This window comes from Anolis carolinensis, chromosome 1, assembly GCF_035594765.1.
Source record: "Anolis carolinensis isolate JA03-04 chromosome 1, rAnoCar3.1.pri, whole genome shotgun sequence".
Lineage (NCBI taxonomy): Eukaryota > Metazoa > Chordata > Lepidosauria > Squamata > Dactyloidae > Anolis > Anolis carolinensis.
This window is the reverse complement of record NC_085841.1, coordinates 305,750,169-305,771,299: the sequence shown is the minus strand read 5'-3', so window position 1 is coordinate 305,771,299 and position 21,131 is coordinate 305,750,169. Positions and strand designations below refer to the sequence as shown.

The 21,131-nt window shown below is 41.3% G+C and overlaps 1 protein-coding gene across 1 annotated transcript; it reads left to right on the top strand.

Moving 5' to 3' along the window:
• The first annotated feature begins 726 nt into the window (after positions 1-726).
• Positions 727-20,095, top strand: atp6v1d (ATPase H+ transporting V1 subunit D). Its single transcript, XM_003224861.4, has 9 exons — positions 727-886; positions 4,573-4,690; positions 4,855-4,934; positions 5,369-5,436; positions 6,345-6,389; positions 8,337-8,440; positions 12,571-12,637; positions 17,832-17,910; positions 19,456-20,095. Exons 1-9 carry the CDS (start codon positions 846-848, stop codon positions 19,598-19,600), a joined length of 747 nt encoding a protein of 248 aa, XP_003224909.1. The 5' UTR covers positions 727-845; the 3' UTR covers positions 19,601-20,095.
• The last annotated feature ends 1,036 nt before the right edge of the window (positions 20,096-21,131 follow it).

Below are 21,131 nucleotides of genomic sequence, written 5' to 3'. Positions count from 1 at the left end.
TGGGGGAATCCTTTCTTGGGAGATATTAGCTGGCCCTGATTGTTTCATGCCTGTATTTCCCCTGTTTTCTGAGTGTTCTTTATTTACTGTCCTGATTTTAGAGTTTTTTTTAATACTGGGAGCTAGATTTTGTTCATTTTCATGGTTTCCTCCTTTCTGTTGAAATTATGGATTTCAGTGGCTTCCCTGTGTAGTCTGCCCTGGTGGTTGTTATGGTGGTCCAGCATTTGTTTTCTCAAATAATATGCTGTGTCCAGGTTGGTATAGACATGAAACAATCAGGGCCATCTAACACCTCCCAACAAAAGATACTTTCAGGCAGGCAGCAGCCACGTCTTGGAGCTGCAATGCCATTCAAGGATAATGAAGGTGATTAATTGCAACATTCACACTTTCCTCCAACCGACAACAGTTCTTTCTCCCACCCTGAACTTTCCACAGATATATAAACCTCCCTTGCCTAGTTTCCAATATACCTCACAACCTCTGAGGATGCCCGCTATAGATGTGGGCGAAACGTCAGGAGAAAATGCTTCTGGAACATGGTCATACAGCTCGGAAAACTCATAGCAACCCACTTGACCCTTTTTTTAAAATCCTTTGCATAGTTCTATGTTTCTGACAGTCGTGCCCACGTCAGTTCCCGTGCCTTGGCCACTGCGCCTTGCAAAGAAGAAGACCCCACCTTCTTCCCCGCGAGTGGGCGGGGCTAGGTTACGGGAAGCGGAAGTGGAGGCCGTGGTGCCCTTGGCAACCGAAAGGAGTCACGTGACGGCCCCGGCTGGAGGGGAGACTGGAGCGAGCTGTTTTTTCTTCACTGAGCTCCAGCTTCCTTTGGTGCCAGGATGTCGGGCAAGGATCGGATCGAGATCTTCCCTTCGCGGATGTGAGTCGAGCTCTTTGCCTCTGTGGGCCCGTGGTGGTGATAATAAACGGGGCTGCCTTTGCCTTGGGCCCAGGGAACCTGCCTGTAAGCTGCGGGTGGGGGCAGTTTGTTCCCACATTCGGCCTACCACGGATTAGCCACCCCCTCCCTTGCCCCACTTTTGCCTTCATTCCCTCCTTTTCAGAGTATATGCTGTCACTTGTGCTTCCTCAGCCTGAGAGCCCAATAGTTTTAGCTGTTTGGGGGTGCGCCTGCACTGTCGGATTAATGCAGTTTGACACCACTGTCACCGCCATAGCTCAATGCTATGGAACCATAAGATTGTCTTTAGTCTTGTATCTCATGCTTCACTAAATTACAATTCCCAGGATTCCATAGAATGGCAGGTAAAATGACATCAAACTGCATTAATTGTACAGTATAGAACAGGCATGGGCAAACTTGGGCCCTCCAGGTGTTTTGGACTTCAAGCGGCTGAGGGGGAAAGGGAAGTGGCCCAGGGCTGTTAGGAATTGTGGGAGTTGAAGTCCAAAACACCTGGAGGGCCGAAGCTTGCCAATGCCTGGTATAGAGATACACCCAGGGAGGCATTGTTCAGGATCCTTTGCTTGACACCTACATAATTGGGGTAACCGAGATTACTTTCCATTGAGGATCCTCTCTTTCTATTTGACAAACAGGGCCTGTAAGCCTGAGGAAATAGGGAAGTTGAAAGCAAGTCATTTCCAGGGCCAGCAACAAATGCTTTGTCATATAGTCAGATGTCATTGACAACTACGGAACAAGATTGTCACTTGGGACTTGTAATGGCATGGGTTTGAATATATTTTGTCAAAGCTCAGTTAATTTTTATTGGCACATAAGAAACTGAATGTAATGTATTTTGATTAGCTATTCTTATCTTCAGAGCACCCAGTGGCACAGTGGATTAAACCGTTGAGCTGCTGAACTTGTAGAGCAAAAGATCAACGGTTCGAATCTGGGCAGCGGGGTGAGCTTCCACTGTTAGCCCCAGCTTCTACCAACCGAACAGTTCGAAAACATGCAAATGTGGGTAGATCAATAGGTACCGCTCTGGCAGGAAGGTAATGGCACTCCATGCAGTCATGCTAGCCACGTGACTTTGGAGGTGTCTATGGACAACACTGGCTCTTCAGCTTAGAAATAGAAGTAAGCACCAACCTCCAGAGTCGGACACGACTAGACTTAATGTCAGGGGAAAACCTTTACCTGTACTTTATTCTTATTTTCATGCATTCCAATCCTATCCTGCCTTCTTTTGCCTTCCAGTTCCATTTATTTCAGTAGAAATTACTCAAGGAAGCTGTGGATCACAGTGCAGGCATACAATGTGAACTTGTTTGTGTGTCTCTCATTCCCCGTTGACTTATAGCAACCCCATGAACCCCCTAGGGTTTCCTTAGAGGTGGTTTTGCCAGTTCCTTTCTCTGAAATATAGCCTTTCGCACCTGGTATTCATTGGCAGTCTTCCATCCTAGTACAACCTAGGACAGACCCTGCTTAACTTCCAAGGTCACATGGAATGTGCTGTCTTTAGGGTCTTTAGGCCTACAATATAATGTTAGATGGACACATGCTTGTTGATTTCAGCAGGTTTACAAGCTTAACTAACTACTGTATACAGAATTTTTAACCTATTAAATAGGACTGAATTTGGCATTTCTAAATTCTTACAGAATTATAGTGAGATATGCTGCTGTCATCGCTAGTCCCTTGAGATAATCTCATACACACACAGCTTGGTTAAATGTCCATTCACTGATAGTATTTGTAGAGTCGGGAGGCCCAGAGTAAGATAATTGTCCTAATTTTTCCATAAGGGGCTTGATCTTACTAATGCAAAAGTGTATATGAAGCTTACTTATACTGTATTGAATTAATGGTTCTGCTAATGGTCCTGTTGATTTTGGCTCTCAATGTGGCATTTGCAAATATTGTATAGAGCAGCTGTTGTTGGTTCCAGCCAGTTTGTCATTACTGAATAAAGCAATAGATCGTCTCAAAGTTATTGTCTTCCTTTTAAGATAATCTCTAACAGGAGATTTCAGAACTGAGTTTCTTCGCAGAAATGTAATTTATTTTGATCAACAGAGAGAGAAATTAAATAAACAGACTGAAATGAATAAATTTTTTTAAAAATTGTTCTTCCTGCTTTCTGAAGGAGAAAACATGATCTGTTTCTAGCTGAGAACATCAAGTCATGACATTCTTGAGAGTAAACAGTGCCTTGTTTAACTGAATACATGCTATTCTGTTGAATCTTGTTCCAACTAGTGACTGGGGTAGACTGAGAGAGAGAAAGAGTGGAACAAACCAGTTAGTGCAGAAATGCAAAAGCCACACTTTTACCTCCATTTTAACAATCATCATTTTCTTAAGTTACTGTTTTAGCTGAGGACCTTTCTATGATTAAAGTTAAGTCTTTAAAGAATAGAAATTGCCATACTCAGAATTATGAGTGCCATTCAGAATTATATAACGATTGGGGTTCCAGCAACCTTTCTAAGAAGGTCATAGACATCATGCCATTTGTGGGTGGACACAATTGTCTCAGAGGCAGATATAGCTTCTGTATACAGACTATAGCATTCACACAGAAACTTCATCACCATGTTACAGTGAATGTTTAAAATCATTATGGCTCAACTACATAGTACAATTATTTCACTTTAATGGTCATGGCTTCAACCAGTGGAATCCTAGAATTTCAAGATTACAGTTCTCCAGAAATCTGTAATCCTCCAGTTTACAGGATTGATGAATTATGTGTATGTTGCCTAACTACAAATCCTAGTCACCTCAAGGTATGTTGACGTTCAAATACGGATCTCAAGTGTTTTTTTTTAAGAACACAATGTTTATTTCATCTGCTTGTGAAGATGAATAACACTCAATTTATTAACGACTTTATTAATGGGAAACCTATACTGTATATGGTTACCCAATTCTGAAGTTCTGTGTTTATTTCTGAATACTATAGGAGGAAAACCATTTCCCTGTTTTCCTGTTGCTCCCCCCACCCATGTCCCCATCATGGAAACAGCCCTCGTTTATGATAGGGAGAGGGGGAATAACCAGACAAAACGTGGTGCGGGGGGCGGGGGTGGTTTTCCTCCATCAACCCGCCATCACCACCACCAATGGACTATTATTCTCTCTCCAGCGCCCCCTAGTGGCCTCTGACTGGATAATGGAATAGTACTGTTGGGGTGCATCTAGATTGAAGAATGAATGCAGTTTGGCACCACTTTAACTGCTGTGATTCAATAGTATCGAATCATGGGAGCTGAAGTTTTACAAGGTCTTTAGCCTTCTTTGCCAAAGAGCGTTAGTATTTCACCAAACTAGTTTCCAGGGTTCCATAGAATTGATCCATGACAGTTAAAGTGGTGTCAAACTGCATTAATTCGACAGTGTAGATGCACCTTATGTTTAAATTTGCAGCCTAAGGCTGTGATCCACATATACATCTCCAAGAATTCAATTCATTGAACACAATATGACATGTATCAGAAGAAATAGGCATGCTGTCAGTCATGTTTCCTAACTTATGCTTAGCTTCTGTGAATTCTAGATGGCTATCTCATTTTTAAGAAAGAGAAATACCTGTTGCCTGTTTACCTGAAAAGAGCAAAAAGTATCTACCCCCTTCTGATTTTTGGCAGGGCTCAGACCATCATGAAAGCACGTTTGAAAGGAGCCCAGACAGGCCGCAACCTCCTGAAGAAAAAATCTGATGCTTTGACTTTACGATTCCGGCAGATTCTGAAGAAAATTATTGAGGTGGGTTCTCCAAAAATATATTTGCTGTATTAGACTTTTTTTAGTTCAATTGTCTAATATTGCCTAAATATATTTTGCTTACATTTTTAAAAAGTCCCACGTTATAAATAATCTCCTTTGTGTGAAGTAACCTTCAAAAGACTCTCTTTTTGTTGTATTTGCAGACAAAGATGTTAATGGGCGAGGTGATGAGAGAAGCGGCTTTTTCACTTGCAGAGGCAAAGTTCACAGCTGGAGACTTCAGGTATGGCTCACAAATCTGGGGTGTAGCTGGAGGTATCTGCAATAACATCTGGTCTCAATTATTGGTCCACTCGTGGAGGAGAAGGGAAAATTATGTTAGAAGCCCTATTTAAAAAGAAAATACTTTTTAAACCTACCTTTTTTTATGGGTTTGCAAATATATAGAGATAAGACGAGCACTCTTGGGAGAGGGCAAACCTTTTTATATCAGAACTGAAAGGTACCAGAAGAGACATTTGAATGTTTGAGGATTTATATTACACGAAGAACTATTCATTATTCTTTATCTCTCTGAGTATTGTCGTAATCTATCTGAAAATGCCTATGATAACAGCCAGAAAATGAAGCAAACTGATTGACAAATGTTTCCATGCATCTTTTTGATAATACGTTGTTTATAATATTGCAAAATGAAGATTTTTTTTGTTTCTGCAGTACTACTGTGATTCAGAATGTAAACAAAGCTCAAGTCAAGATCAGAGCAAAGAAAGATAATGTAGCAGGTCAGTATGTCCTGAAACAGAAGTAATCACAAACACAATGTAGTGGCGGAGAATTTGTAAAATGTCTACTGTGGGTTGTGAACAGTCTCAGTATTTACTCCAAGTCAAAGCCATGCCCTTAGATCCAGCATTTTTTCTTTGGTCTGTTTCAAAGAAGACAAACTTATTGATTCTCCAATATTATTTCTGCGTAGGTGTCACTAAAACTATACAAGACATGCACATATGCTCATTCTTTCAGTCTCAGTATCACTATCCAGACATGGCCATGTTATTCTATCTTCTTCTTCTCCCCCTACTTTGCTCAGTTCTGATATTTATGTTTCTTTTACCATCCCACTTTCCTTTTTATCATTGAGATACAAGACCAGATACCTGTTAGTGGTTTCATGTTTTTCAGAAAGGAGCTTTAATTGGGCTTTCTCTGTTCTAATTAGTTTCCTCTCAGTGTCTGCTGCTAGTGTTTGCCTTTTATCTTGTTTGAATCCCAAGGAAGCCTTGATGTTAGTGAACACAAGTTTTCATTGTCTAAAATATTAGCAATTATAATTATTTTGTTCTAACAACTGTTTTGTACTGATTTGCAATTCCTCTCTTCACCTACCAATTGCCTGTTCTACTCTGAACTCTGTTTTGCAGAGTTCAAAGTAAAAAAAAAACACCTATGGTTTGTTAGAACTGGAACATGTTATGAGCTATGTATTATTAAGCTATATCTTTTATATGCACAGCTAAATCATGAAAATCTGATTTGAGCAGTCTTTTCAAGCCAGGACATATTCTTGAATTAAAGACAATTTCTGGATGGAGAAGTTCCAATAAGGAGCTGTAAGAAAGAAATTAATCAAAATTGAAATTAGGAAAAGCAACATATTACTTATACAAGCTATTGTGTATGGTGTTTACAGGTGTGACCCTGCCAGTTTTTGAGCACTATCAAGAAGGAGGGGACAGTAAGTATGGCGTTATTCTTTTCTTTCTACCCTAAGAATGCTTTGTTGTAAAACTAGCTTTTATCATGTATGTTTTACCTGTTAGCTCTGGGATTATATTTGTGTATCATAGCTTAGTGATAGAACAGGCAACAGTTACATGGATTTTTTTTACAGCTTTCTTGTAAATGTTCTCCAGATCTTATGAGAAGTAGATGGAAGAGAACCACACAAAGCCAGCCCCTAAAGCTAGTCCCCAGAGATGCTACAATACCTACTTAAATCAAGGGATCCAACCATTTTGCCAAGCTCTGGATTCCTCTACTTTGAACTCATGTTGATACCTGCCAAGACTACCCATTGTGCTGGATTGCCCCAATCAAATTATTCACACAGACTCAGCTCTATGCTCCCATCACCCACCTTGTCCCTTTATCACACCTTGGGTTTACTACTTTGAGGCCATAGGAAGCTAAATCTGTGGACCAGCATGACTCCTCTTTCTGTTTGTAACTGATATTTTTACAGTCCCCCTTTGTAGGCAGAGATTATAATGGTAATAGTCAATATATTGATTACAATGACTTCTTTAGAAGTTCAAGCACAAATGCTGTTTCACAGTTTCTGCCATTGTCTAGGAAAGAGCTCAGAGCTCTCAGGACATTGTTGAGGATTGCTGCAACCAGGGCAATTCTGGTTTCCAGAGGTTTCAAGCCAAACATAAAACAGCTTTTAGTAGCAATAACCAAGCAGCCAAGGTGTGGATTTATTACTGGCTTGACCTTTTCAGTATCCATGCCCCCCAAATTAAACAGATAAATGTATATTTACTAAAGATTAAATCATAACAATAAAAGGACAATTGGTCATCACAGAGAACCATAACAAGAGTATACTTGTGACCAACCAAAAATAGACTACACTTCCTGTTTCTAAACCCACAAACCTATAGCAATGTATAAATCCCTGAGTATAGGATTCGATCAGATAAAATATACAGAACAGATGGCTCCAAGCAGACTTGAAGTCAGCAAAAAGGAACATATACCAGTTTTACAGTAAACTCTGCTTATAGTTGAGATTATTTTAATTAGTCCATCAGGACCATTTCGGCATTCATACCAATTTTACAAACCCCAATAAAACTCTTTCTCAGGAATTAGCAAGTCTTTATGCTCTCCGTACCACAAGTAATGATCAAATAGACAATAAGATGCATGAATAATAACATTCTTGTATACTCCACTAACTTATTTGCTGGAGCCCCCGGTGGCGCAGTGGGTTAAACTATTGTGCTGCCAGGACTAATGACATGAAGGCTGGGTTGCTGACCTGAAGGTTGCCAGTTCGAATCCAACCCCGGAGAGAGCATGAACGAGCGCTCTCTATCAGCTCCACCTCCATGCAGGAACATGAGAGAAGACTCCCACAAGGATGGTAAAAACATCAAAACATCTGGTTGTTCCCTGGGCAACGTCCTTGCAGATGGCCAATTCTCTCACACCAGAAGCGACTTGCAGTTTCTCAAGTCGCTCCTGACATGAAAAAAAAACCAAACTTATGTGCTGGTCAGCTAATGCATGGTAGAAACTTAAGAAATGAAATAGAGCCTTTTGCATCCAAGGAAGAACCAAGCCTGCAAACTTGGCTAGTTTTTTCTCACAACTTTATCGTAATTGGTTTTTACATCACAAGTTCCTTTCAAGTGCTGGAGGAGAGGCAAGATATGAGGGCGGACAGTGGCTCTTTCAGGGTTTCCCAACAACTCTTGGGCACCAAGTGTTTATTTTAGGATAATTTTGAGTTGATTGTATTAAATTACTATTTTTATTTCCCATATTAGAGCTGGTAATAGATAGCTAATTAGACGTTACTCTCATGAATAATATTTACTGATGATTTAATGTATTTGAAAGTTGTTTTTTCCCCTTGCCAAGACTATTAATTCCATTGGATGAATTATTTTAGGTTATGAGCTGACTGGTTTAGCCAGAGGTGGAGAGCAGTTGGCCAAACTGAAAAGGAACTATGCCAAAGCAGTAGAACTCCTTGTAGAACTGGCATCACTTCAGGTAAGTAGAAACAGAAAATGGTCCAAAATGCTCAATGCACAATGAGGCAAGAAGAATCGGGTAGCCTCTGCTTCTCTAATCTGGGGGCTTGCAGTTGTGTTACAGAGTTAAAAGTAAAAGGGAATCTGGGAGAAAAGTGAGGGGTGATATCTGGATGGGTGGGTGCGTAGGGTGGGGGGAAAAGGAGGGGAGAGAAGGAGGGAGGAGGGAGGGAAAAGGGGGATAGGGAAAAGGGAAATGGGGAAAGAAAGGGCAACAATGGGGCTGAGGGGTTGGGGTAAAAAGGGGGGGGGAACAGTTTTGGTCTTCCATTCTTTATCCATACGGTAAGTTCAGTTTTTAACTCTATTATATATCTCCTGGTCTGCTATCTTGTATTCCACCATTCTTGTATTAGTTCTCAAATTGATTCCAATTTGTGACTCTAATAGGTTGTCCTTTATTTTCTTTCAGGAAGAAGGTTAGTTTGTTCATATCATATATTTCTTGTATTTTAGTCAGCCAGGATTCTTTCGTTGGAATTTCATCTGATTTCCATTGTTTTGCAAATGTTAATGTTCTTTCTACTACTGGTACAGCCAAGAGAGATTACCTTGAGTAGTAACTTGTGGGTAGGAATATGTGGACACTGCTATTACCATAGATGGCTATGGATATTTGTAAATAGGAAGCCATACCAAAACCAGCTATTGGCTGTGAGTCTTTGAAACTCCCTAGATATGCCTGGACTAGGTTCTTCAGATTATGGGAATTGGCCAAGATGGGTAAAGAGGCTAATAACAATAATAATAATAATAATAATAATAATAATAATAATAATAATAATAATAATATAATAATAATAATAATAATAATAATAATAATAATAATAATAATAAATATAAAGGTGTTTGAAGGAAAATTCTCACAGAACAAAATGGAACAGATGGAAATAACAACTAAAATTTATTTATTTACAGCATTTATATTCCGCCCTTCTCACTCCGAAGGGGACTCAGGGCGGATCACATTACACATATAGGCAAACATTCAATGCCTTTTAACATAGAACAAAGACAAGACAAACACAGGCTCCGAGCGGGCCTCGAACTCATGACCTCCTGGTCAGAGTGATTCATTGCAGCTGGTTGCAGCTGGCTTGCTCTCCAGCCTGCGCCACAGCCCAGAAATGATCAGCAAACGAGTGCAAAAAGTCAAGAACTGGACATTGCCTGGTAGTGATCAACTTCATGGATTTTGGCTCAAACATCTGATTAATTTACATGGAAAAATGGCCCAACAATTCAATGAGATGCTGTAGAAAGGAAGTATCAGTGAATGGCTAACAACTGCAAGAACTTACCTGATACAAAAGGATCCAGCAAAAGGAGCAGCACCAGGAAACTACAGGCCAGTAACGTGTCTGCCTACTATGTTTAAACTACTGACTGGCATAATAGCTGACAAAGTTCAAGATGATCTTGAAAAAAAAAACATCTTGCCAGATGAACAGAAAGGCAACAAACAGAAAAGCAGGGGCACAAAAGGCTAGTTATTGATTGACAAAATGATTCTGGAGAACTGTAAGAGCCAAAAAGCCAATCTTCACATGACGCGGATTGACTACAAAAAGGCCTTTGACTCACTCCCACACAGCTGGATCATCAAGTGCCTGGACGCCATCGGGATTTGTAAAAATGTTGCCACCTTCATTGAAAACATGATGGAGCACTGGAAAACTGAACTGTTTGTTGGAAATGAAAGCTATGGACTAGTCAACATCAGAAGAGGAATTTTCCAGGGAGATTCATTGTCCCCTCTGCTTTTCATTATTGCCATGATCCCTCTGTCAACAATCTTACAAAAAAACAAATCTCGGCTATCAAACATCTCAGAAATCTCACAAAATTTCACATCTGATGTACATGGATGACCTGAAGCTGTATGGGAAAACAGAAACTGAAATCCAGTCTCTGACCAACACTGTCCGAATTTTTAGCACTGATATCAGCATGGAGTTTGGCTTGGACAAATGTTCAAAAGTGGCATTGAAGAAAGGAAAAATCATTGAAAGTGAGGGCATAAATATGCCTAATGGCCAAACAATAAAGTGTCACCAGCCAGAGGCCTATAAATATCTGGGCATACTACAGCTGGACAACATCAAGCATGAACATGTGAAAACTGTGGTCAGCAAAGAATACACACAAAGGGTCAGAAAAATTCTCAAAAGCAAGCTCAATGGAGGCAACACCATCAAGGCCATAAACACCTGGGCCATACCTGTCATAAGATATACTTCTGGCATCATAAACTGGACACAGTTGAAACTGGACAATTTGGACAGAAAAACAAGAAAACTCATGACCATGCATCATTCACTGCACCCACGCAGTGATGTTGACCGGCTATATCTGCCTAGAAGATCAGGGGCAGAGGATTCTTACAAGTAAAACAAGCAGTCAAAGAAGAAGAATATGCCCTGGCAGAATATGTAAAGCAAAGTGAAGAACCTGCTTTGTTTGAAGTCAAAAATCAGAAACTCCTCAAAGCACAGCAGTCAAAAAACCAGTACAAGAAAACCGCACTACAAACTAGAACTGACAGCTGGCACAACAAAACATTGCATGGAAAGTTCCTTGACAAAATTGAAGGAAAAGCTGATAAGGAGAAGACCTGGCTATGGCTCACAAATGGGACCCTGAAGAAGGAGACAGAAGGCCTGATCCTTGCAGCCCAGGAGCAAGCCATCAGAACAAATGCAATTAAGGCCAAGATCGAAAAATCAGCTGATGACCCAAAATGCAAATTGTGCAAGGAAACCGACGAAACCATTGATCATATCCTCAGCTGCTGTAAGAAAATCGCACAGACATACTACAAACAGAGGCACAACTATGTGGCCCAAATGATCCATTAGAACTTATGCCTCAAGTACCACCTCCCTGCAGTAAAGAACTGGTGGGATCACAAACCTGCAAAAGTATTGGAAAATGAGCACGCAAAGATACTGTGGGACTTCCGAATCCAGACTGACAAAGTTCTGGAACAAAACACACCAGACATCACAGTTGTGGAAAAGAAAAAGGTTTGGATCATTGATGTCGCCATCCCAGGTGACAGTCGCATTGACGAAAAACAACAGGAAAAACTCAGCCGCTATCAGGACCTCAAGATTGAACTTCAAAGACTCTGGCAGAAACCAGTGCAGGTGGTCCCGGTGGTGATCGGTACATTGGGTGCCATGCCAAAAGAACTCAGCCGGCATTTGGAAACAATAGACATTGACAAAATCACGATCTGCCAACTGCAAAAGGCCACCCTACTGGGATCTGCACGCATCATCCGAAAATACATCACACAGTCCTAGACACTCGGGAAGTGTTTGACTTGTGATTTTGTGATACGAAATCCAGCATATCTATCTTGTTTGCTGTGTCATAATAATAATAATAATAATAATAATAATAATAATAATAATAATAATAATACCCTGCCCTATCTCCGTGGCAAACATTCAATGCCATAAAGTGCAGTCCAAACCAAAACAATCAAAACAGCAATAAATCATATAAAACGTATTAAACATCCACATCAAGTAATAGTGAGACAAATTAGGCATGATATGACAAAATTACATTTTGACAGAAAAACATTTTAAAACAAGACCTAAAATTAGGACTAATAATGAATGAGAGAAGGTTCCTGTGTGGGAGGATCTCACTGCGAAATAGAAAGAAGGCAGAGAGCTGCTGCTGCTGTAAGAGAGTAAAGCAAAAAGAAGAGCAAGAGAGCAAAAACATCACATAGGAATGGATTGTACCAAGCATTGTTGCCACTAGAGGGTGTACCTCAAAGGTCTGCTATTTCTGTCTGTTGGGATGAGAGGGAGGAGCATTCAGTGTCAGGATGTTCAGCTTTTAACTGCTGGAAAATGTTCTCTTTAGGAGTATTTGCATGTGAAATGCCAGGTGAGCAGTCAGACCATCATGGCAGTTCAGTTTGACCCACTGTAATAACATCTTTTGATATTTATAGGAACCTTTTTTTGCTCAGGGTTAATTTTCCAAGAGACAATCTTCCATCTTTATTCTGAAAAAAACTAAACACTGCTGTTTATACTCAGGGTTTTTTTGTTTTGTTTTCTCTAGACTTCCTTTGTTACACTGGATGAAGCTATCAAAATAACAAATAGGCGTGTAAATGCTATTGAGCATGGTAAGTGTAAAGAGATGATCCTTAAGTGCTGATAGGCATGCACAGGCCATTGTATCTAGCTTTGGACAGCATAGAAACCAGTGGGTCATTTCTGTGTTGGCCTAGAGTTGCAGCTTCCCATTCTGATGCTCTTTGCTTTGTAATGTAGTTTACAAGCCTGAGTTTTTTAAAGGTGGATTGCATTATTCAACATTTTAGTGATGGGGAGCTCTTCCCAGACCTAATTGTATAGCCTTGTTCTGTAAGAGAGGAGGGTCCAGTAGAAGAATAATCTATTTAGTATTTTTCCATACAACTCAAAGAGATGCTATAATCCAGTTTTTAACCTTAGGAGACTGCCTTATATTGAGTATAGCCACTGTTAGTCTAGTATTATCAGTTTGACAAATAGTGGCTCTCCAAGTTTCATACTGGGGTCTTTTTTAGCCCTGTCTGAAGATCTGTGGTGATCTCCAATCCCTTTTAGGTTCTGAAATAAGATTGTGTTTATTAAGGATGGTTTGGTAGTGATCATAATTTCATTCCAATCATGCTGTAGAACCCTCCAACCTTTTTTACTGGGGAATCTGAAATTGAAAGGATGAGAAATGCCATGTAGATTTCTATGCATGTTTTATTCAGTACACACTCTCCATAGATATAATCATGGCTAAACTGTTCCATTTACTCTGATCTCTCAGATGTAAATGAAAATATGTCTTGATGGTTTGGATTGGAGTCAGCAGCACAACAGGACAGGGCTATTAAACTTCCTGACCCCTCCACAGGATTTACCATTGTGCAGCTGAAAGCCACACCACTCCTGGCTCTGAGGTCTAGCCTAAAAACTGCCCTTTCTCTTCCTTTCTGGACATTTGGAAGTAGTGGGTTGCATGAGGATTCAAACTGCTGCAACCATGTTATGTCATCACAGGAAAAAGTAACCTTTTCTTTGCCTTTTTATATATTGACCAGTCACTCTTTTATTATGGACTAGCTTTAACATCTAGCACTGAAGTCAGCATGGCATGAAAGTTTCAATTTAGGCTTGTGAAGTCTGTACATTTGTGGAAATATGTTTACATTTATGTGCTTATGAATAGGGTACCAATATCCCAGAATTCCCAGAATTCTAACACAAATCTGTGTGTTTTATAAAATATGTCGTCTCAGTTTTTCAGTAATGAGAAGAATGGGTTGTTTATCTGTAACCATGTTTCTTTGAGTGATCATCCGTGAAATCCACACAAATGGGTCTTGTACACAGGTACAAGGCAGGTTGGAATTCTCTAGAGCTCTTGAAAGCCTTCTGATGTTAGCCCCGCCCATTCCCCTTGAATATATAGCCAGCTGTAGGGGCTAACATCTTAGTTTCTCTGCCGCTCTAGCAGCAGCTTAAAGACACCAAGGCATGACAACAGTGAGGAGGATGGGCGAGGATGTGCAAATTTCGCAGATGACCACTTGAAGAAACATGGTTACAGGTAAGCAACACATTCTTCTTCGTGGTGTCTGTGAAATTGCACATATGGGTGACTAGCAAGCTACTCACCTTCGGTGGAAGGGGGAGTCATGCCACAGAAGAAAAAAACATTTCTTTACCAAAGGCAGCGTCTCTCCTGGAGAATTCATCCAGGTTGTAGTGAGATTTAAAGGTGAGTGGAGTCTACCACATTGCTGCCTGGCAAATGTCCTCAAGAGGCACTCCCCATAAGAAAGCCTGAGGGGCAGTGATGGCTTTGGCTGAATGACCCTTGAGCTGAGGCAGAGGAGGTTTGTCAGAAAGCTGATAAGCGAACTGGATGGTGGATGTGATCCATGAATAAAACCATTGTGGATTGCTGAAGGCATCCCTGCAATATTTTAGAAAGAGTTTAGGGAACTTCCTGTGAGGACAGGGGTGGTCCGCGTAAAAAGCCAGAGCCCATCTAACATTAAACATATGGAGGGAGTGGAGTGTTCCAGAGGGGAAACCAAGTTCTATAAAAAAGCCGGCAGAACTATGTCCTTGCACGTGTGTATGTAAGTATGGAGGACCACCTTGACTTTATGAAAACAAAGATAAGGGGGATCTACCCTGAGAGCACAGAGCTCACTCACCCTCCTTACTGACATAATGACCACAAGGAACACTGTTTTCCATGATAGGTAGGTGAGATCTGTTGATGCCAAAGGTTCAGATGGAGGCTTTGACAATTGGGAAAGCACAAGCTCCAGAGGACAAATTGGTGGTTGAATGTTTTTGTAACCTTTTAGAAAGAGTTTAATGAGTGGTCTTGAAAACAGGAGGAACACCTTGCTTTCTGTTGGTACCAAGAAATGGTGGCCAGATAACATTTCAGAGAAGACAGGGAAAGACCCCTCTTAGAAAGTGACCCAAGGAAATAAATAATTATGGGAGTAGGGGCAACCAGAGGGTTCACGTTGGCTTGTTCTAAGAAAGAAGAGAACCGTTCCCACTTATAAGTGTATGTTTGCTTCGTGGAAGGCTTATGGGCAGCAGCAATGACAGCTTCTACTGAGGTGGAGATAATGTTTTGGGTCTTAGCCTCCATCCGTGAGGCTGTCTGGGCGAATCAATGGCATTTAGGAGGAGGGGGAAGCATAGAGGAATCCCGGATGCCATGTGAACAGGAACACATTGCCAAGACGGCCTTGAACTGCATCAAGTGATGGCTACTATAAAGTGAATGAGTTGCATTGGTTTGAGGGAGGACTTCTTGTGGTTAAGGACCCAGGCTCTGCAGGAGAGATAAAGTTGTAGTAATGTGAGCCTGCAGCTGAGACTGCAACTCTGAGACCAGGAGCCAATTGTCAATGTAGGGAAAAACCATTACGCCTTTAAGGTGGAGGTGGGCTGCCACCACTGCCATGCACTTGTCTTTCAAATCTGCCATTGCAAACCACACCCCTTTTTGTAGCAGTGGCAGATAATAGGAAACATCACCATCTAGAACTTGCGAGGGTCAGTATTTTGATTGATGCCCCAGAAGTCCAGATTGGATGAATGCCACCATCTTCTTTGGGAACTAAAGGTATTGTGAAAAATAATGGTTGTGAATCCGAGATCGACTCTGCTGACGTATGGTGCCCATTTGCAGTAAGGCGTGAACCTCCTTTCTGAGTGGGGCAGAAGGAGGTGTAGTTCTAAGACGGCCAAGTGGCAGGAGGTGAGTAAATTCAATAGTCTAACCCTCCTGATGATATCCAGCACCCAACTATTTGTAGTGATATTGCACCATGCCTCCAAAAAGGGGCGGAGGCAATCCAAAAATGTTGGCAATGATCTGGGGAGAGAGTCTACATCAGCTGGAGGCAACCATGTTGTGAAGCCTATAAAAAGTGCTAAAAGTGAGAAAAGAAAGGTGTAAAATAATCAGAGCTGGGCTGTTGCTCTGCTACATTGGGCAAAGCTGCATCCAAAGAAAAACTAGAAACTGTGCCTGGATTGAGCAGGCTGCTTTCTCCTACCCTGATGTTGGATTCTGGGTGGCAGGGGCAGCCTGGTAACAGAAGCTGGTGACGGCTGTGACCTAGTTCTGGTTCTGGTGGTAGCAGGACTATACCAACGGTGATAAAAAAAGTGAGTATGTTGGGCCTGTTGACCATAGCTGTTGGAATCCTGTAGGTGGAAAACCATATCTGTGTGCCGTCTACCTCATCTTATGATTATGTTCTGAGAGTCTGTGTAAGCATGGAAGAAGCCAGACTCATGCATTGGCAGGTTCTCAATAACCATTCTTGCCATAGTGGAGAGTCCTGTTGTCAGAGAGTCACTGCAGATGTGAAGAGGCAGTCAGCTGACTCCATAGTATGTTCTGCCAGATTTTTCTGGAGCCCTGCAAGAGTCTGAACTACTTGTATGAAGGTATGGGTCATCCGCTAGTCCTCTGCTGGCAAATGGGTGAGGTAGGAGGTATCCTTTTCCAAAGAAAATCTTAGTACGCTCCCATATATGCCCCATAGTGGGTCAATTGGGCAAAAAGCCGCACAGAACAGTAGACTTTGAGGCTTGTAGCATCAAGCTTCTGTCCTTCTTTGTCAGAAGGGGTGGAGTGGGTCCTTTGAGAGGGCCGGGACTGTGAAACGTCAACCACAATTGAGTTGGGCTTGAGGCTTCGCCAACCATTCTGCTGTAGAAAAGTCCACTTTGTAAGGTTGTCTAGTAGTCTCAAGGTGGTGACACTAATGATGGAGGTACCTTTAATAAGCTGTAACAAGAAGGGCAGCAATGGGTGCACTGTTGGTATTGGCATTTGTTGCTGATTTGAGGGAAATTGAGATGCTGTCATCAAAACCGCATCAGTTGGCTACTGCTGAGGAGGAGGAGCCATGGACGGTTCTGATGTTGATCATTTCCTCAGCTGGTTAGGAGAGTGTTGCAAGACATGTTCATAAAGGAAAGCTTTTAGGCACACCCATCAGAACTTGCGTGCCTGGGGAGTAAATGTTTGGCAAATTTCACAAGCCCCCACAACAGGGTTTCTCCTAGACACAAAAAACAGAGGGCATGAGTGTCTCGGGGATTCTTCCCCATATGCCTGGCATTTCTTCGCCATATTCCTGCCAAAGCGATGGGAAACGTCAATTAACCCTTAAAGCCCTGGGAGAAACTGGTGGAAATAGCAAGCCCTTGAGGCAGGAAGGCTAAAGTATAGTCCAGGAATAAGGTGAAAGCATTGTTGAGCAGTCCAAGTCAAACCAGGAGTCAAGAGACCAAGGTATTAAGAAAAGTTGTTAAACAGGAATATCAATGAGAAAAATCAAATCTGGTCCAAGTGAAATATCTACTTTAATTAGAGTGAGAGCAAAGAGCAATTCCTTAGTTGCTGCTACTGCTGCGGACGAAAAGGAAATGAGTTGTTAGGACCTACAGCTCACTATATTCTCAAGGGAAATGGGCCCCTTGAGGATACAGATTTTGAAGAGCTCTAGAGCAGTGGTTCTCAACCTGGGGTCGCCAGATGTTTTTGGCCTTCAACTCCCAGAAATCCTAACAGCTGATAAACTGGCTGGGATTTCTGGGAGTTGTAGGCCAAAAACATCTGGAGACCCCAGGTTGAGAACCACTGCACTAGAGTATTCCGACCTGCCTTGTACCTGCGTATAAGACCCATATGTGCGATTTCACAGAGACCACGAAGAACAATGTTTTTGCATGGTATTCCTTGTGTTTTCTGTCTCATTTACTAATAGCAACTTTACTTTTTCATAGTGATTATTCCCAGGATTGAACGTACATTGTCTTATATCATAACAGAGTTGGATGAACGAGAGAGAGAAGAGTTCTACAGGTTAGTAGGAGACTTGGTAATCTGAAAAATAGATTTGTTTTGTAGATATTAGGTACAGGATATTGATCCAGCTAACCCTGCATAGTAAATATGGTAGAGCTGAATGTTTTTGTTACATTTTTGTAATACAGCTAAAAGCTGTTTTGAGGACCAAGATAATGGATTTTGATATGACCACAGAGACGAGAAAGTGTCAGTACGCTACTGGCTATTGCTGCTGCTATTTTCCTGTCCAGCCATTCAAAATGAATGGCTGGACGGAGGGGGTCAGTGTTTCTTTTGAGTTCTCCTGGGATGGATTATGCCTTTGCCACTCTTCTTAGAGAAGGGTTAGTTCCGTTTTTGATAGGAGTTCAGGTACAGTATTTACAATGAACTGTGGATAAATTGATCCAGGATTTTGGATTGTTTTTTTTACTAACATTTCTAGGCATATTTATAAGTATATACAGTAGTTCCAATAGTTTTAAGCTACAGGAGCATAGATTTTCAAATGTTAAAAGAAACTTCTTGACAATGAATCTAGTTTGGCAATGGAACCGGTTGCCTAGGGAGGTGTGAGGTATCCTCTGGATTTCTTTAAAATGTGGCCGGACTGCTACCTGCTGGGATACTATAGCTCAGGCCTGTGCAACCTGTGGCCCTCCAGGCGTTTGGGCCTCCAACTCCCAGAAGCTGAGCCAGCTTGTCCAATGGTCAGAAATTCTGGGAGCTGAAGTCCAAAAGGTATGGAGGGCCACAGGTTGCGAAGGCCTGCTCTAGCTAGAGATCCTTCATAGATTAGCAAGGTGGACTCTGGGGCCCAAGGGGCTCTTTTCAACTTTATTCTGTTGTGCCAACTTTCAGTTCTGTTGCCTTGGGTATTATTTACTGACATCAGTTCATGCCACTGCAGATATGAATAGTTTCAGATTTCAGTTTCAATAGTATTCATTATATAGCTGATCATCCAAGTCATGTAGGCTGTTGTAGTCCTAACAGCTTGAATCTACATCCAGAGCCTTCCCTTCACTGCAGCAAGCAGAACAGCTCTGAATATGCCAAGGAATTGAGTGTTCCTATATATAATTCTATACAGATTAACAGTTAGGTCTTTTCTTAGTTAAATTGATGTGTCTAGTGACAGTTGCTAAGTGCAGACAGAGCTAATAAAGTATTTCATTCTGTAATTTTGTTCATCCGAGGATTATGTTGTCTAGTGTAAACTGATTGCTTAAGAGTGACAACAGACCTACATGTAGATACAGATTCTCTTATGGCACAGCAGTCTGTTTTCACTTCCTTGTAGTACATGATAGGCACTTGTTGGCAGACTGGCTATTGCAGGAAATGGGAAGCCCGGATATATATCTTCTACATCCTTCCTCCGTCATGTGCCTTCATCTTGAAGGTTGATTACCCTAGCCTTTCCAGAAATCAAAATATTGGGAATACTGAGAGTGAAAATCTCAGCTTAATGGTCTTATCAGATTTCTTATATTTGAAGAAGAAACAAGATTTAGTACTGTCTGCACTGATAATATATGTAACCATCTTGCTCTGCAGATTAAAGAAGATCCAAGAGAAGAAGAAAATAATAAAAGAGAAGAATGAAAAACTGCAAGCAGCACGGAGAGCTGCTGGAGAGGATATCCGAGAACCTGCCAATTTGCTTGTAGAAGATAAAGATGAGGATCTTCTGTTTGAATAGCTATATGTAACAGAGCACTGAGAATAAGGTATTGTTCTGAATACACCGTGGCCGTTATTTATGTCGTGGCTCTTCATTTGTATTTGCCTGAACTCTCCACTCAGTTATTTGGGAATTTTTTTCTGTTATGCAAAGCGGCTAATTTTCAGTAGTTAAACATATGCATGAAGCAGAACCACTAGCTGTTTTATTCCCCACAGAAAAATTGGAAAGCTTGGCATCTTCTATTCAGCTTTACTGAATTTCCCTTCTTGCATACTATCCAATTGTTGTGAGCAAAAAAATGTTTTAACCTGCTTCATGTTTAGAGGTGAAAGCTATTGTAATATGTTTGGAAATTTTGAAATCATTTCCACTTTCTTCAACTTGCTGAAAACAAATCCGTATTCGTATTTTCAATGTAGTTTGCCTCCCTCCTTCCCAAAGAACAATTTTTTATTTTGATTGAATCTGCCAATTCATTTGTGCTGTAAATCATTAAAAAGTTTAAATTTGGATTGTGTCTGTCAAATGTCCATGAAAAAATAAAAATTAGGTCTGCTGGGGTCAGTTGTTATCCACACTTCCTGGATTTCAGTAAGGAGTTTGTAAATAACTTCAGATATTGTTACTGTCTAGTTATGATAAAAGCTAAAGTGATGGACACAAAGACCAGCCTCCTGTTGTTGATAGCCCTCATAGAGTGGGGGGAATCGGAAGTATCTAGTTATGCCCCTGTAGCACTATGCAGAATTGCTGAGACCACTGGCGGAAAATGGAACATAACCAGATGTTTCTCCAGTCCGCTCATTTCCCACTAGTTATAGAACTGACTTTCCAGGTGGTTATTGCAACAAAGCCATGAATCGTGGGTGAGTTGAGAGTTGTAGTAAGGTCCTGCTTGTGCAACTCTTATACTACCCTGGATAATATGTTTTCTCAGCTAGTTAAGTTATTTATTTACTTCATTTATATCCCGCCTTTCTCACCCCAAACGGGACTCAAGGTGTCTCACAACAGGCACAATTTGATGCCAAACATACATAATATAGAAAAAAAACCAATTTCAAATCACAGAATTAAAACATATCAGTCTTAAAACCATCATTTTAAAATCACACAATCCAAGGCACATCCCTGGAGCCATTCTGATTGTCAATTGCATTGTTCATTATTGCACTGAGAAATCATTATTGCACTGGGAGTCATTTTCCAAAGATTTGGTCTCACATCCATGTCTTCACTTTCCTCCTGAAGGCCAAGAGGGAGGGGCTGATCCTGGGGAGTTCCACAGCCAAGGGGCCACCACCAAGTAGGCCCTGTCTCTCATCCTCACCAGTCACGCCTAGAAGGGAGTGGTATCGAGAGCAGGGCCTCCTTGGACAATCTTAACCTCCCAGATGGTTCATAGAAGGAGATACATTCAGACAGATAAGCTGAGCTGGAATAGTTTAGGGCTTTATAGGCTAAAGCCAGCACTTTGAATTGTGCTCAGTAGCAGACTGGCAGCCAGTGGATCTGATGTAATGGGGGGGGGGGTTTGAATGCTCCC